The 16663-nt window shown below is 40.9% G+C and overlaps 1 protein-coding gene across 1 annotated transcript in view; it reads left to right on the forward strand.

Moving 5' to 3' along the window:
* Positions 1-16663, forward strand: part of SORCS3 (sortilin related VPS10 domain containing receptor 3) — a 213052-nt gene that overhangs the window by 149505 nt on the left and 46884 nt on the right. The window contains exon 7 of the mRNA XM_053451030.1: positions 15061-15179. Coding sequence (XP_053307005.1) covers positions 15061-15179 — 119 coding nt within the window. The remainder of the gene's footprint in view (positions 1-15060; positions 15180-16663) is intronic.

Raw genomic sequence — 16663 nt, forward strand, 5'->3', positions numbered from 1 at the left:
CATTAAAGATGCTATTCCGCAATACTTTGTCGAATTTAACATTTTGATGTCTAAATGCACCATTCCGAGTACTGTTTAATACCCAAATCCACCCTATAAACCATGAATTCATCACGTACAATTTGGCCTCATTCCTAATTCTTTAGGGAATGCTTAATTGTCATGTGACGCAAAGGCAGGTGCTGATAGGCTGTTGCAAAAAAAGAGAGAAAATGTTAACAAAAGTGTGTTGTTTTGATGTAATTAGGTAATTAGACCTTCGGAGAATAAAATGATAGATCTGCTGAGATTGTATAGCGTAAAACTAATATTACACACAAAGGAAATAACTGTAACAGCGCTCAGTAATATGGAACAGCAATAACAGGACCTTTACGTGATGAAAAGTCTTGCTCCTAAAATGTAGATTGTTTGTTTTATTGTTTCCAAATGACTTATCCCATTGTCTGGGTGAACCCTACATTTAAGGGTCCAGGAGGGCTTGGCGCTTCTTATATCGCAGATCATATACTAGGAATTAGTGGACTTTGTAGCAGATGTTTGACTTTGGTTCCAAACACACCTTGTGCTTCCAGATGCTCCCCATGAATATTAACCAACCAGGTATGTGTCCCATGTTGAATTCTCCATCTATGCCCCACTACATGTAACACCCAAGGGATGGACCTTCTTTGTCCACCATGTCCTACCTGCATATACTCCCTGTGCCACATTTGCTCCAGGTCTTCAGTTTAATTTGATCTCATGACGTGCCACCAAACAGAAGATGTGTCATCATAGCCCCTCATTTCGTTCTCACTCTGATCTCTTTTCCTCTTTTATCATGTCATCTTTCTTTCATCCATCTCCTCTGTCATCCCATACAACCTTCCCATACTTTGTGACATGTCCCTCATTATTTCCTGACCTTTCTATGCTGTTCTCCTTTCCATCCTACTATCCTCTCTCTCTCTCTTTCTCTCTCTCTCCTTACCCTCCATTACCCTGTCTAGGGTCTTACTGCAGCTGAAACAAAATCTTTAAAGATAATTAAAGACAATTTTGTTTTCAGTTGTCTGCAGGTTAACATGTTTTCAGTAAATGTTTCTAAATAAAAGCCAATTTTCTTTAACTATCTGCCAATAAAAAGCAATATAATAATTTTCATCTGAAACAAAAGTTTCTCTGAGGATTAATTAAGTTTCGAAGCAGTCATCTGATGACTGAAGTTTTTAAATGAAAGCAAATAATCCCTAATTAAAACCAGAGAGGATTCTGATTTTTTATGGTACCGTTGTAATGATAGCGTAACCCTTTTTAGGGGGGCTCCGGTGCCGTGTGTTGTTTTAATATTTTCTGGTCGATTTGAGGTGCTGAAGGAATTGTTTCTCTTTGTTAATTCATTAGTGGAGTCCAGGTCTTGTAACCAGGCTCGGAGAAATGGTTTGTTTATTCACAGCAAACACTATGGCCGCCTTTAGAAACCTACATCTTCTGGACTACAATTCCCATGATTCCTTGGTTTCTATGAGGCTTAACATCACATTGAATCAACTGAAGTGGCAGAATGATTTATCTCTGATGTGTCCTACATGCTGTAAATTGTGATTAAATATATTTATCAAGCGTATATTACCTTAGCCTTGCCCATATTTCAACCACCTACAAAGGTTTTTTTATTTATTTGTAAGTGTTGTTTATTTTATTTGTTTAATCTTGGTCTTTAGTCCTGTCCTCTTACTCTTGGTCTATTGTATGTTGTCTGTTCTGTGTTGCAGTACCAACGTCTTCCTGATTACTCCAGGTGGAGCTGTTGCACTGCCACATGCTGACTTAACCATAGAGAGGTCTTTGATGACCCCACACTAGCTTTAGATCTTCCAGTCTCCTAGCCTATTATTCTTCTGCTTGTTCTGACTATGCATATCTAACTCTCTAACATATTAAGACTTCAAGGCTCTCCCACCAAGCCTAGCTTTTCTTTCTGACACTTCCTTTCTTACCCATTTGATGGACACTAACCAGTTCATAGTTTTCTTAGCGACATTGTGTTTCCAGCAAGCTTAGCTCCTCAATCCTCGCCATACTTTGGCTTAACTTTAATTAGCATTTTTACTTTTCTCTTTAGTCCCAGTAACCCAATTCTTCCCCGGTGCTTGGCGTTTGTTATCATATCACTCGCTTTATGTGAGAAAAGTTCCCCTCAGGTTCCATGTGAAACCTAATATAACTAACCATACTAACTAACTAACTACACTAGCATTCATATCCATAATACAATAGATATGAGGAGAGGGTGACCCCATGGAAAGAGGTCCCAACATTTTGGGTTACACCTCCACTTATAATATTATATTTGCCAGGTGGATATCATGACAGCGTAGAGCTACCCAATACCTTTGAGGATAAAAGGGAAAAAAGTGCATTTTCATCACTGTGTATCAATCTTAAACTAACGGTCAGGTCTACGTGTTGGAGCCGACGCAGTTACAATGTATCCCACTAGAGGGATGAGATTCTACCGCTGATCCAATTTCTGTTTATAGAAAATATACCTGCATAACGTGTCCGTTGTACAAATCGTGTAAATTGGCTGTTTTTTTTTTGGCATTTCTTATCGAACGTCTCCACGTCTCCAGACAGGATTCCGGGACTCCTTATAACTTCAACACCCCACGCCTCAGAAAAAAAGCCAGTATTTCTTTTACAGAAATGAGCGCAGACTGTGGCATAACAATGAGTAAAGCCTTAGGGTAAATAAATGAAAAATGTATTCAAGCTAATACAGACACAAAAGTGACATAGATTAATCATGATGCGTATTATTAAAGTTGCCTAGAACATAAGCACCTGTCGGGTATGGGAAAAAAGGAAATCAGACTTGGGGAATAGGCTTCACATGCAGAGAATTGCCTGTTTATATGATATCTATCGGAACAAATCTGTTTATATTTTTGTATTATTATTGTTGTCTGTATGTTTATCAGACAAAAAAGACCTCTATGTCCTGGAGAAGTAAACACGTAGCACCTCTCCAAGGTAAAAAATGTGCCTATGCCCCATGGAATTACCCCAGAACACAAACATGACCGTACCTGGGAACCTTCTTCCAACTCTCCTGGTCTTCAAGGAAGAAAAGAAGGTGGTATAGTGGTAACGACGGGAGTTTAGCCACATATAGGGGCAAGGATACCCCCCAGGTAGACTGAAAAAGGGGTATTAAGGTGGCAGAAAATGACCATTGAGTGAATTTGCCTAAACCTCATTCTTCCCCTCCTGAATGTTGAAGGAACTCATTTGAAGCGGAGGGGGATTTTGGGAATATGTGAGTTTTCTTGTCGAGTCGACCTGTGAAATTGGGTGGATGGTGCAGCAGAAAATGTCTCTACCCAAATCCATGAGAAGAAGTTAAACATCCAGTATTTAAATGCTTAATATAAAATACATAACTGTTTGTTCTGACCAGGAAAATGAAGCATGTAAGATATTAATATTTAAAATATGAATTCAGAATGTGTTTAAGAATTCAGGGTTTTCTCTTCAGATCTCTCAATGAGGATATGAGTAATATAGCAAGATGGTCCTAGAGCTAACCACTAATACATTTAATATATAATTAATTATCTGGGTTGGAGGGTAGTAAAGGCACATTTTTAGTAGAGTAAATTAAGACGGGCTCTACTAAAACGCACAATTCTAAAGAAAGTGAAATCAATGTTGGAATGTTGAGTAAAAGTCTTCATGTAAGTCTTGGGTAGAACTTGTGGGACTCTGATACAGGGATGTCGGACCAGGCAGGATTGGGGTTGAGGAACACAAACCAGATATCGGCCCAAAACACCAAGGCCAAGGGATAATACAAAACAATGCTAAGAGCCTCCTCGGGGAGGAATAGGTAGTTGCTGGATCTTACAAGCATAAGGCGCTGGTTTAAGTCCTCTAGCTCCTGATACTCGCAAGGCTTTTCCCATCTCAATATTACATTGTTACTCTTTTTTTAACACCTGATTTCAACCCTGGTGCCTACAGGAGTTTGACCAACAGACCCCTAGATGGGTCAGACCCAATGGATATTGGTTTTCCCGTCGATTTGTTGGATACTGAATTTAGTGTGTCATTCCTCTATGACACCCATAAAATGATGTCATCATGATATAGAACATCTATGTGACCTTCTTGTCCAGCACACAGTCCTTGTGGTCTCTCTTCTGAAAGGACCCGAGACTGTTGAGAGGTATTGAGCTCTCTGGCAGGGTTTGATATCCTTGAAATATGGCCGGTGTAGGGTCATGTGACCCTGCGTCTTACAATGTGAGGATTTTTGGCCGTTGAAAGATATCGCTAACGTCTACAACAGCAACGGGACCAATATAGCTAAACCACTAAAAAAAAAAAAATGAGAGTTTTGCAGCTGTGTTATACAAATTCCTAAATAATTACATCCCATTTTTACGTTGTTGCAGCTGTCGCTCGACTGGTTTATTCGCAAGATAACCGTTTTATACTTTGTGAGGACAGCACTAATTAGGGTGCAACTGTTTGCATCTCCCATCATTATTTCCATCGCCATCTTTTTATTCGAATAAATAATCAAATGGCGTAAGTGTCCTAATTCCTATAAAAATATATACTTTCTGAGTACCTCAAACAAAGCAACTTTGAAGATCCAAGTCCAAAGTGGGGGTCACTTTTTTTTACTAAGTCCGCCTAGACGGACAGAATTTAAAATAAGGGGATGATTTTAAATAAATCTAACTTTGCGACATGAATGAATATCTACCAACGTTACATATACTGGCATACAAGGATCTATCCGCATTTATCACAAGAATTTGCCCAAATTCATCTTATTTACAATAAAAAAACCATGGTTGGAAATTCATGAAAATATAACCATATCCAAACCGAGGACGACCATCGGATAACCGGAGTTCACAATTCCTCGACATCATGAAGGATCAGTTCTAAAAACAAGGGGCTTCCAGACATTGCCATACTTGATGTTAATACCTTGCTATAAAAGCTTTCAAGACCCCTAAAGAAAAGACCTCTGAGGTTTATTTGAAGCAAAAAAAACTTATGTAACTTTACCGAGCTGCAGCTTCTACCTAAGTGCTTTCTTTTTATGTATGAATGCATAGTAAATTACTCACAGAGGGTTAGGGTCACTCACAGAGTGCTTTCTTTAATAATAATAATATTAATAATAATAATTATAATAATAATAATGCGTTATTGACCCCAGACAGTTGTTAGAACTGTACAATGATTTTTTTTTTTATTCCTCCTCGATTTCAGATGAAATTTGCAGCGCTGGTGGATGAAAGGCATTAAAACAATGAGGCGGCTCGCCTAAATCGTAGTTATCGTGTCATATACACAGAGAACACTTTGTCATATTGATCAAATTCACACCTCCGGCTGGTCATTTGCAGAAATCTCCCCCTTCCGCTCCCGGCAGGTCTTCATAAAAAATAAAACCACGTGCGTTCTATCTGCTGACGGCTCCGAGCAGGACGCGACACTTCAAGATTATAAATATAATTTATAAATATTATTAAAAAAATAATAATATATATATAAATTAAGAAACAATAACTGATACATTTTAAAAGAACCGAAGATAAAATGCTCAGAACCAGAAATCCGTCTTATCAGCAGAAAGGGTTAAGCCGATTTCGAGAGGTTATCCATTTATTACCCTTTAGTGCATAGAATTCTCTGAACAGTGGTCTGTAACATGCAATTCAGGCTACTTATCAGCAGTTACAAAAAAAAAGCTGAATTGCTTCCCGTTAACAGCGAGATTTGGAGCCTCGATTCAAAGGCTAATTGTGGCCGCTGATCGCTCGGCGCAGAAACGCACACCTGACATTTAAAAGTAATCTGATAAGTGCAGTTATATCGTTTTTGTATGCAAAGGACTTGAAAACAACAGACTGAAAGCAGGCAGTTTTGGACGCCTGGCTCAATTAAGATTTTTTTTTTATCAAAATAGTTAAAATTATGGGGTTCGGTCCTATAACCCATCTAAAAAACACAATCCTTTACTGAAGAGCATGCGCTAAAATGCCCACAAGTCCCAGACACAAATAAGATAAGAGGAGAACCAGAAACTGATGTTAACGCATGTCATTGCCACGGCAGAAGCTCATTGCTGCCGGTGTGGTATAGCAAGTGGTAGGTTTATGTTTGTTTATTTTTGTTTTCTTATATCAGTTTACCATTGTGTTAAATGCATGTATTGTTTTATGTTTGTCCCTTAATATATATTAAGATCCACTACGGGAGCTACTTGGAATGTGATGGGTAGTGGATAATTTGCTCAATTTTCATAGTTGCAACTAAAGCTGCCCCTCATAGTCCACGTGTTCTCCAGTTCTTGTTACTCGTAAATAGCTAAGTCTATTCCGACCTTTCTAAAGTAACCTGAATATCATTTTCGATTGAATTTTCTTGAAGAAAATATATTCCGATCCCTCAGTTTCTTAATGTTGCGTTATCAAAAGCATAGATCACATCTTTTCTTCTGTATGCGTAGTAAACTTGTCATACCCATATGCCTGTGCATCTGTACGGAAAGGTACTAGGCTGAAAGGCGAATTCATTTATTTCCATGTCATGTAGAGAACTTGTCGGCATCTCTAAAACCAATAGTAATAATGTGAACATATAGGGAGAGGACCTCATTGTCCTGATTTGACCAAGTCTTCGGGACCAACTTTTTCCACAAACAGGCACTTCATACGGTCCCCAGCTAGGGAGCTGTCAGGGTACCAGTGAATCAGGACGGAGGAAAAAAGGTACTGGTCAAAATGTTTATTAAAATAAAATAATAACAAGAATCCAAAACATAAGACAAGCGGGTGGTCGTAGAACACGCCAAGGTCAGGAGCCAGAACGGGTAGTCATATGAGCCAAGGTCAGGAGTCCAGAAATCCACGTAGTCCAAAAGCAGGCAGGAGTCAGCACCAGAATGGGAGTCAGACAGGTCGGGTCATACACAAGAATCAAACACTGGAAGGAAGCACGCACTCACAGGTCCGGAACCACGAAAGGGCAACCAGCAACTGAACTAGCTGTTTAATATAGTCACAGCCTGCAGGAAGAGGAGGGGTTAACTTGGACATAAAGTTGGAAGAGGAAGGGGGTGCGGCCTAACAAACAGAGAGCCATGAGGTGGAAAGCCAGTGCAGGTAGGCCGAAACCCTGACAGGAGCAAATTTACATTAGAATATTATGTCGGGAAGAGATGAGAGTTACGCTTTATCAAACCCATGTCTCCATGGTTAATACTTATAACTTCTACTAAACGATGGACCAGGGGTATGGGAAACCCTTGATACTAATGCGTAAAAGGTATCACATGATGTTCTACTGAAAGAAGACCTGTTTAGACATTAATGAGACTACGCATTCACCCAACAAAAATTCACCCCAATATGGTAGACATGTAGATGGGGAACAGACCCTGTTACCCATGTGGCGGGTAGCGGGCACCTCCGTCGCTCAGATATGGGACAAAAGCTTCAATATTTTGACCGTTAAAACAAGATGCTCTAGAGAGTCGTCAGGCAGCCCAAGGGTATGATGATCAAACGTTGTCCAAAACCTCGGGGTTCATTCAGGAGATTTGCTTGGTGACCCGCTGCCGCTTTTCCAAGAAGTGACCTCAAGGTATGTTTTATTTCCATCCAGAACCAAAAACCTATACTGGTTTTGTCCAAATTCAAGGCAACTGACGATATTTAATTTCCGTTGTGCTCTTAGCCTTGTTTTTAAAAGATATACGCGTCTCTGGATAGTTTTAGGCTTGCTTTATTCCAGACATATTTAGGATCTAATCATAATAAATCTCTTTCAGTGAATCCTGGCTCAGGATGGATCAGGCAGACCCTGTTATTGAACACAAAGAGAATGTTATCTTATGAACATGGCTGGATTCTGTTCCGTGTAATATTATTCGCTGAGCAGCATAAAATATTCAGACTGACTTTCGCCTGCGTGAGAACAGCTGGTTTTCATGTCCACATGTCACCTCCATGTATTCATTTTCCAGATCTTCTTATTTCGCATTTGACAGATGCTACAGGCATGTATAGAATACCGCACTCGCTTCCCGCAGCGTTCAAACCTAATTCTAATGATAACATTTTATATAAATACATGCCTCCCAAGTGTCCTTCTTTTGAATCTGCACTCATCTCTCGTCTTCTGATGTCCCTCTTTCCTCCCCTGTGTCCCCCTTTCCTCCCCTGTGTCCCTCTTTCCTCCCCTATGTCCTTCTTTCCTCCCCTGATGCCCCTTTTTTTCTAGTTGCTCAGAATGTTTGCTTGGTATCAGGGTATCGCAGGGTTCTACAGCCCTAAAATGGATTTAGAAATGAAACTGTGTAAATAAAAGGTATTATTCTTCTTCTAAATGCCCCAGTTACATAAATAGTTATCAGTAGGTCACATAGTCCCGCATAAAGTCTGCCTAAATCCTGGCCATGCCTCTAACCACACCTCTAAAATAAAATGACCCTTTTTTGGTAATTTCAGATATAATTATATTAAAATAGACAGGAGCAGAGGTTTCTGGGTAATTTTGGGGAAGATGGCTTGACTCTATACTAAGAAGAACAAATCCACATTGAATGAACTATAGTGTGAGTATATATATATATATATGTATAAAGTGGATATAGAGGCAAAGGTGATAATTGTTAGCCTTATTTGCATGCGCCTACCCAGAATCCCTTGTGGTTGTGGCAGCACCATGAGATTTCTGAGGGAAAAACAAGCCTTCTGGTTTGTCTGGTGTCTGTAGATAAGTGTATAATAATACTTCTACCACCCATATATATATATATATATCCATGAAAAGATCGTACCAGTAAACTGACACATGTAACCGTCGCTAGGTAAATTAATTATTTGCATTAAGTAATTATTAGTGACTCAGTACCCTGGCATCGGAAGAGGATGCCTCGTTCTAGTGGATACAGTTACCATGGCAAAAAATAACCATAAGTAATATTTGATGGAAAGCTCCGCTGAATAGGAATTACGGTATGTAACCCTTAGATTTCCGACTATGGTGGACTACAATTCCTATGATCCACAGTCACTACACTGAAATGCCAGAAATCCAGCGTTTTGCACTCAACATACCGTATTTAAATTAAACTAAATATAATTTAAAGGCAGATTATGCGATATTATCGAGTTCTTTATGCTGCTATGTTCATTATAACTGTTTGCATCGTAATATATTTTCTAAGCTTTATTCAGAAATTCTCGGAGAAGTATGGAAGTATTTATTGGACCTCCCATAAATAACGCACATGCACAGATACGCACACATACTAACTCTAACACCATACAGTAGCACACACTAACCCCAATCCCGTATACTCATGCATACATCGCATACGCTTTCCCTCTCCATAGACTTATATATAGACTTATACATATGTATACACACATTCACACTCACTTTTACCCTCTCCTCCTTTCTCCCACCCGTTCTCTCACATCTTCTCCTCTCCTCCTCTTCCCTTATCCCTCTCCTCCTCTCACTCTCACCTTTAATTCTCTTCATATTCTCACCTCTCCTCCTCTTCCCCTCTCTGTCTTCCATCTACGTCTCTCCCTTCCTCTTACTTCTCGTGCAGATCTTTTATCTTTAAATCAGTCCCAACTCTCGGTTACCAAGGCAACACCATGACACCATTTAACCACTCGGGATACTAGAGAAAACCTTCCCTCTCTTTACGACACGACCTGCCACAAAGTAACCAAGCCCAGTTACAGGTCCCAGTTGATGGCCGAGTATCTCATGCAGGTAACCCACTTGGTTATGGGTGCCAGGCAATGTTCAGAGTAGATTTGAACTTGGACAGTAAGCTGGTGTGATGGAAATAGGCCATGCTTGTACTATGACAGTATTATAGCAAAAATACCCTAAAAAGATCTAATTTGAACATTTCTCGAAATATTAAACTTCTATCCTATTCTAAACATCTATCCAACCATAAGAGGATGACTACGTTGGGGTTTGCGATAAAAAGGCAGGAATGGATCATTCTGGAACCGAGATAACTCTGGAAATGTTCCCACTCCACGCGGAGCACAGACCTACATTGATTTTACAACTAGAACATATACCAGAAATAAAAAGAACAGTCCCGCCAAAATCCAGGACTGTTGGGAGGTAACGTAAAGATTCACTATACGTATAATTGAGTTCTCAGACCTTAACGTGTTTTTTTGGAGGGGTTTTCTTTCTTTGGATTTGCTTTTTTGGGTATCTTAAACTTTTCCGATTTCAGCCAGAACTGGAAACAATCAGTTCATCTCTTGAAAAGATCAAACGAAATGTCATGAAATTCATTAAAATCTGGTAGCGCTGGCTCCGCCGCCTGCTTCGCACGCGCACCTGGCTGTCAGCACTTTTCCAGGCCCTGATCAATCAATCGGAACATGCTTCCGGAATACAAACCTCTCGTTTAGAACGGGATCCCTTCCAATCTCTCTGTTCCGCCTCAAACAAAAAGTACAGCGGGCGCGCCGCAGACTAAAAGCCATTATTCCTTTCTAACCATTCCCACATTACACGGCAATTAAAAACATTTCCAAAAAGGACTTCTAGCGCTTCAAAGTCTGCCTTCAAACCTTTTGTTCCTGAGTACAAAAAAAAATAAATAATGTGGCTAGATTTATATAAAATCTAATTTAATTATAATCAAAATATAATAATGATATTAACGGGCTTTTACGCGTTACGGTGCGGGAAGCTCTCTTTGAAGGCCGTTATCAGGTAACCTCGAGGCGTTCCTCCAGCAAGAAGATGTAAGTCGATCCTGGGTTTTCTATACGTTCCATCCAAGTACCTTCCAAGTGTCTCTGTTTTCCCAGGTCAGTCCTTTTTTTTGACACCCTATGGTGGATATCTTTGGGTATGGTGGTCAGGTAGCCTCGCTGTGGTCACACTCCTCCAGGTGTTGACCATGTCCCCTCCTGCCCCAAGTCCTATCTCCCCCTCCAACACAAGCGTCCTGATGGGGACACCTGGGGGTATGTTTGGTGGAGTAGTTAGAAAAGTGGCCATTTTTAGTTTCTTTATTCCTGCCTTTTAGAATACAGACACCGCGTTACCTTCAGGCGGACAACCCGGTGCAGCTCAACAGATCCGGGCAGATCGAGGTATGCAGCGCAGTCCATTAAGGGCTTGTTGGTTTTATCTCGCTGTCTCAGATAAACTTATAAAGCAAACGTTACGTTCACAACCGATCAATTGACTGTACTTTCTGAAGCCTCCCTCCATCTTTAAACTGTTGGCCATTATTTATTTTCGTGATGCCCGTGAGACACAAAAAGGGAAGATACGGTGGAACGTTCCCTTTAATTACTTGTGCAGTCTGCAGAGATGCATAGACACAAATTGCCGTATCTGTATCGGCAATCAGATGACCGTAGAGAGTTATGGAACGTCTCCCAAATCCAATCAATATTGTCTTCATGAGATAAGTTCGTTAGGGCAATCAATGAGAAAGATGCCGCAATAAACATGATTTAAAGTGGAGTGGGGTCTTGGACAAGTACAGTTCATTTGAGGAAGGATATCTAATTATTAAGAAAAAACACCCAGCTCCTTAAATAACCAATTTAATCTGGAAATTAGGTTTCTTTACATCTTGCACGAAAGCAGCCACTGTAAAGAAAGCCCTGGAGCCAGCCTAAGTAATAGCGGGGTTCTCTTTATTTTTATAAGTAAAAAAAATGGGCGCACCACCCCTTTTTCTTTTGAGTGGTCAGTATTCCAAAGTTGGTTGAAGGGACACATTGGGGGGGTAGTAAGGGGTCTTCATAAGATGCCAATTTTTAACAGTTAAGACTTGGTGGGGGTCTATGACTTTTTGGGGTACTGTTTATACAGGTTCTGGTTTGGTGGTTACTCTATGGGCTGGAGTTGGTTAAAAGAGCCGATCGTAGGATCAATGGCTTGTGGGGCATATCGGCGAGTTTTGGGGGGTAAGTGTGACACACGAGGACCCTCAGTCAGTATTATTAAATGGCTATACTGTGAATTCTATAGGTTCTGCCTGAAATAATATGTTTAGATTCGATTTTTTATTTACGTTTTGTTAGCATAAAATTTTACAATCTAAAAAAGATTATTATTTTTCGGGATCATAATCCAGTAGGAATGAATTGGCTTCGGGGGCACTTAAACTGCTATTTTCTATAGAGGGGCCACGTCTGTACCAATCCAACAAAAACAAGAGGAAATGAAGCCACAAAGAGTCGAGTGCCACTCCAATACTGTTGAGTATTCATTTTCGAAGCCACATGGAATAAATGATATCTTGACGCGTTTCGCACACCAGTGCTTATAAGCTTGTTCCTGTTGGATTGGGGGGGTGGGACAGCGGGTTAGCGACTGGAAATAGGGACTGTCCTGCAAAATACGGTTGGGAGGTATGGGCTGGAGTATAAATATCTTTCGGTGTTTCAAATGGATGAAGAAGGAACGTTGCTTTAGGTGGGGTGGGTACTTTTTGTAACTTTGTTACCCATCGATAGCTATTTATTTATTCAATTTAATTTTATAAAGCCTTGTCCTGCAGTATGCTTATTTTTTACTTATAGGAAAAAAATATATATATTTGGAAAAATATGCAAGAATTTATTAATTCAATATTAAATTATTTATATATACTTATATACATTATATACTTATATACATTATATACTTATAAGAGGCGTGGCTATGGTGGGGCTTTATTTTTTATTGGACCTTGACCTATTGATCATTTAAAAGAAGAATAATGGGATTTATTTGCAGAGTTTTATTTATAAAGCCGTTTCCTGCTGTTTCTATACACATATTCGGGGCTTTTAGGGCTGTAGAACCCTGCGATCCCCTCATACCCAGCAAACATTCTGAGCTGCTACAAAAGAGGGGCATCAGGGGAGGAAAGAGGGACACCAGGGAGGAAAGAGAGGCTTTGGGGGGAGGAAAGAGGGGCATCAGGGGAGGAGAGAATCAGGGGAGGAGAGAGGGACATCAGGGAGGAAAGAGAGGCTTTGGGGGGAGGAAAGAGGGGCATCAGGGGAGGAAAGAGGGACATCAGGGGAGGAAAGGGGAACATCAGGGGGATTTGGGGCTCAGAAGAAGAGCTGACCAAACTAAACACAGGCATGTGAGAGATATGTATCCAAATGATGATTAACTGAAAAATGTATGTATTAGGTACTCATGGGAAGAATGTCACAAAAACCCAGAATATGACCCAAATTCTCCATACTCTCCGTCCTTTTGCACAATCACCGCACCTCATCTTCGTTTAGCTGAGCAGCCATTGAGATTCTGGGCCAGATCGCAGCGTGGGGGCAATCACTTGGGTGGGGGTTTAATTGACTCTTGGTGCAGTGCCCGAGCACGAGGGCTCTTCTGGGGGATTTTCTTGATAATTAAAAATATTTCATTGCTTTTTTTTCCTCGTCTGTGAGCACCGAAGCACTTTCCTGGTATAAGCAGAATGAGGCTAATTAATCCTGTCACAGTCACTAGTGGGTTATTAAAATGTTAACTGCAACAAGATATTTCCTTGTTATTAACACAAAATGACCGGTTTAATGAGATTTTTGCAAAAGATGCCGTGGACCGGTTAACTCCTCCGATACCGGCCAATAATATGAAACAGAACTAGGTAAGCGGGTCAGTTGGTGTGTATTACAACTCTTAGTGTGCTCAGCCGCCATATTGTTTAATATGTTTGTATTATATCTGAGCAACATGGGAATTTATACCAGAAGATGAGGATATTCCATGTGATAAATGGTTGTTGATGGAGCAATTACAAACAAAACCATTTTGTACATATTTTGGAGCCCCTCGCTGCTGCTTTTTAATCCCCTTCCACCATGAAGATGGGTTGTAAGTTTTACTTTACCGAGAGGGTGGTAGATAAGTGAAACAGCCACCCAGCAGAGGTGGTAGAGGGTAACACAGTGAGGGAGTTTAAACATGCATGGGATAGACATACGGCTCCTGAATCTAGGAGGAGACCAACGACTGATTAAGGTTTGAGTCTTTACAGCAGGAGAAACGGGCGACTAGACGGGGCCGAATGGGGCCGACCTGCCGGCAGGTTCTACGTTCTTCTCATGTTTTTCGGACAGAGCTCACTTAGGAACTATGCCCATTTTAAGCCATCAGTTCCCTCGTGTTTACCGGCGGGGATTAGGAGAAGACACATTTTTGATCATTGTACCTGTTCTACTCCAAGACCAAAGAGGTCCAGGGGGTGCAGCGGGTTGTCCAGGGACTTGATCCCCCGTCACAGGTGTCATCATTATCGTTAAATCACTCAGAATGTCAACGTGGAGGAAATCTGTCCTCCCAGGGAGCTGGATGCACATTTCTCCCGAGTCACATATAAATGGGAGATTTGTGGGAGAGCCTTCGAGCTGTCGTGTTGCGGTAATGTCTAATAATAACAGAAAGAGTGTTGTGTTCAATCCCATCACTTCCAACACGAACGGCCAGAAATCACCCTTACTGAGCTGGCATCGGATAATTGAAATGTCTCCCGGCATCTGTTTCCTGCCGCTTCCTCCCGTTACAGGCGAAATTCTGAATCAAAGCAGATCTTACTGAAAAAAGACACAGGGGCATAATGGTTGCAACTGCAACTACCGGTATGCCCTATGATGCTGGGGGGGCCAAACCCAGAGCGAGGACTGTGAGAGTAAAAGACAGAGAAGGTGGTAGATAAATGAAAGCCTCCCAGTAGAAGTGGTAGAGGGTAATACAACGAGGGTATGAAACATGCATCGATGGTAGGGGCAACATATTTAAAACATTCTTTATTTAGAATGCTCAGAACGCTTTGATACATTGTTACATTTGATACATTAAAGTCTTGTGGTTGACTTCCTTTAAGGCAAATTCCTCCAAACTGAGATAGTTTTTGGTAAGTGATGATGTAACCAAACTCCTGACTCAAGAGCAACATGAGGATGATGTGGAACTTAGATTTTTTCTGGCAAAAATATTTTTTTGATAACCTTTTGTTTTATGGGTTCACAGATGCTCATTATATAACGTGCAGGATCCAGGAATGCTCCGAGACCACAAGGAGCGGACCCTTCTCTCGATCTATCGATACCAACTCTTTAGTCGTACAGGACGACTACGTCTTCATTCAGGTAAATGATGTTAAAAATTATCAATTAAGCAAAGATTTACGGATTTTTGTTTGAATTTTGTTGGTTCATTCGCTTTAACTCCCACTCTGTCACCCTCTCACGCACTCTCTCACAGTCTCATTCACGTTCTATCACACTCTCATCCTCTCTCTTCCTACCTTCTCCGCTGTCCCTTTAACACTGAATACAATATATTTCCCATCAAAAAGAAATTTGGGACAATTTTGAAGATCTTGATGATAGTGGGTGCTGTGTCCTTGCTCATTCCTCGGTTAAAATTAATGGGATTTTGTGTGTTTCTGATAAACAAAATGATGTGTTAAAGCTTTAGTCAAAAAGAGACACACAGATCATATCGCAGCCAATTTGGCTGAGAGAGCTCGGAGTGTCAGGTGGGTAATTAAAGCCACAGGCACTCAAAGGATGAAACAAATTATCCTCTTTCGAGATTTCCCTTGAATTTACATCACTGAGAACCATTGGCAAATACATCCCTACGTGATCATTAATATTGAATTGATGTAATTGGAGTGTGATTTCAATCTGTCTCTTGACTGCAATGACTCTCCAGGCATGTGCAGAGAGGAGACACATTTCTGCTTTACAATGAGTGGAATAAGGAGTATTGAATACGTTGGGCAGATATTTGAAGGTCAATGCATTTGCACCCGTAGGGAGAGTCTTACCCTGTGTCTGCTAAAAGTCATTTTGGGCTGAAATTCTTAACAGTATCCCCCAGGAGGAAGCCTATGATTAGGGGCACCTGAGTGCAGGATTTGTTTGGAACCCCCTCAGCCCCTATTAGCCCTCAGCCCGTAACAAACACACACATACACACACTCTAACACCTTACACTAACACATACACACACTCTAACACCTTACACTAACACATACACACACTCTAACACCTTACACTAACGCATACACACACTCTTGTTAGAGTACACCAACACATACACCAACACATACACACACTCTAACACCTTACACTAACACATACACACACCCAACACCTTACACCAACACATACACACACACTCTAACACCTTACACTAACACATACACACACTCTAACACCTTACACTAACACACTGTAGGCTACAATCAAAAGCATTCGACATGCACTCTCTCCTACACTCACCTTGCACAAATTCTGTCTTCAGAGCAGCTTGTGCTCCTTCTGCAGGCTGCCACTACTACGTCAGGGTCACCAAAGGTCGGGTTTGTGACTCTACTCAGTGGCTTGGTTATGCACCAGCCACACCACCTTAGTGCCCCTTGATAACTTTGGAAGGTGTTACCTTCGGACCCCACGGCAGCTGTCTCATAGGGTCCCCTAACAGCTTCCTTAGTCCGGTGGTGGTTTGTACCCAGACCTCTCAAGTAACACTCCGTCCCTTCAAACCTGCACACCACCTGCTGTTGGAGGGCATCTGGATATGACATCATATCCCAACTGCCCAACAGAAGGCAGCATACAAC

This window comes from Spea bombifrons, chromosome 11 (assembly GCF_027358695.1).
Source record: "Spea bombifrons isolate aSpeBom1 chromosome 11, aSpeBom1.2.pri, whole genome shotgun sequence".
Lineage (NCBI taxonomy): Eukaryota > Metazoa > Chordata > Amphibia > Anura > Pelobatidae > Spea > Spea bombifrons.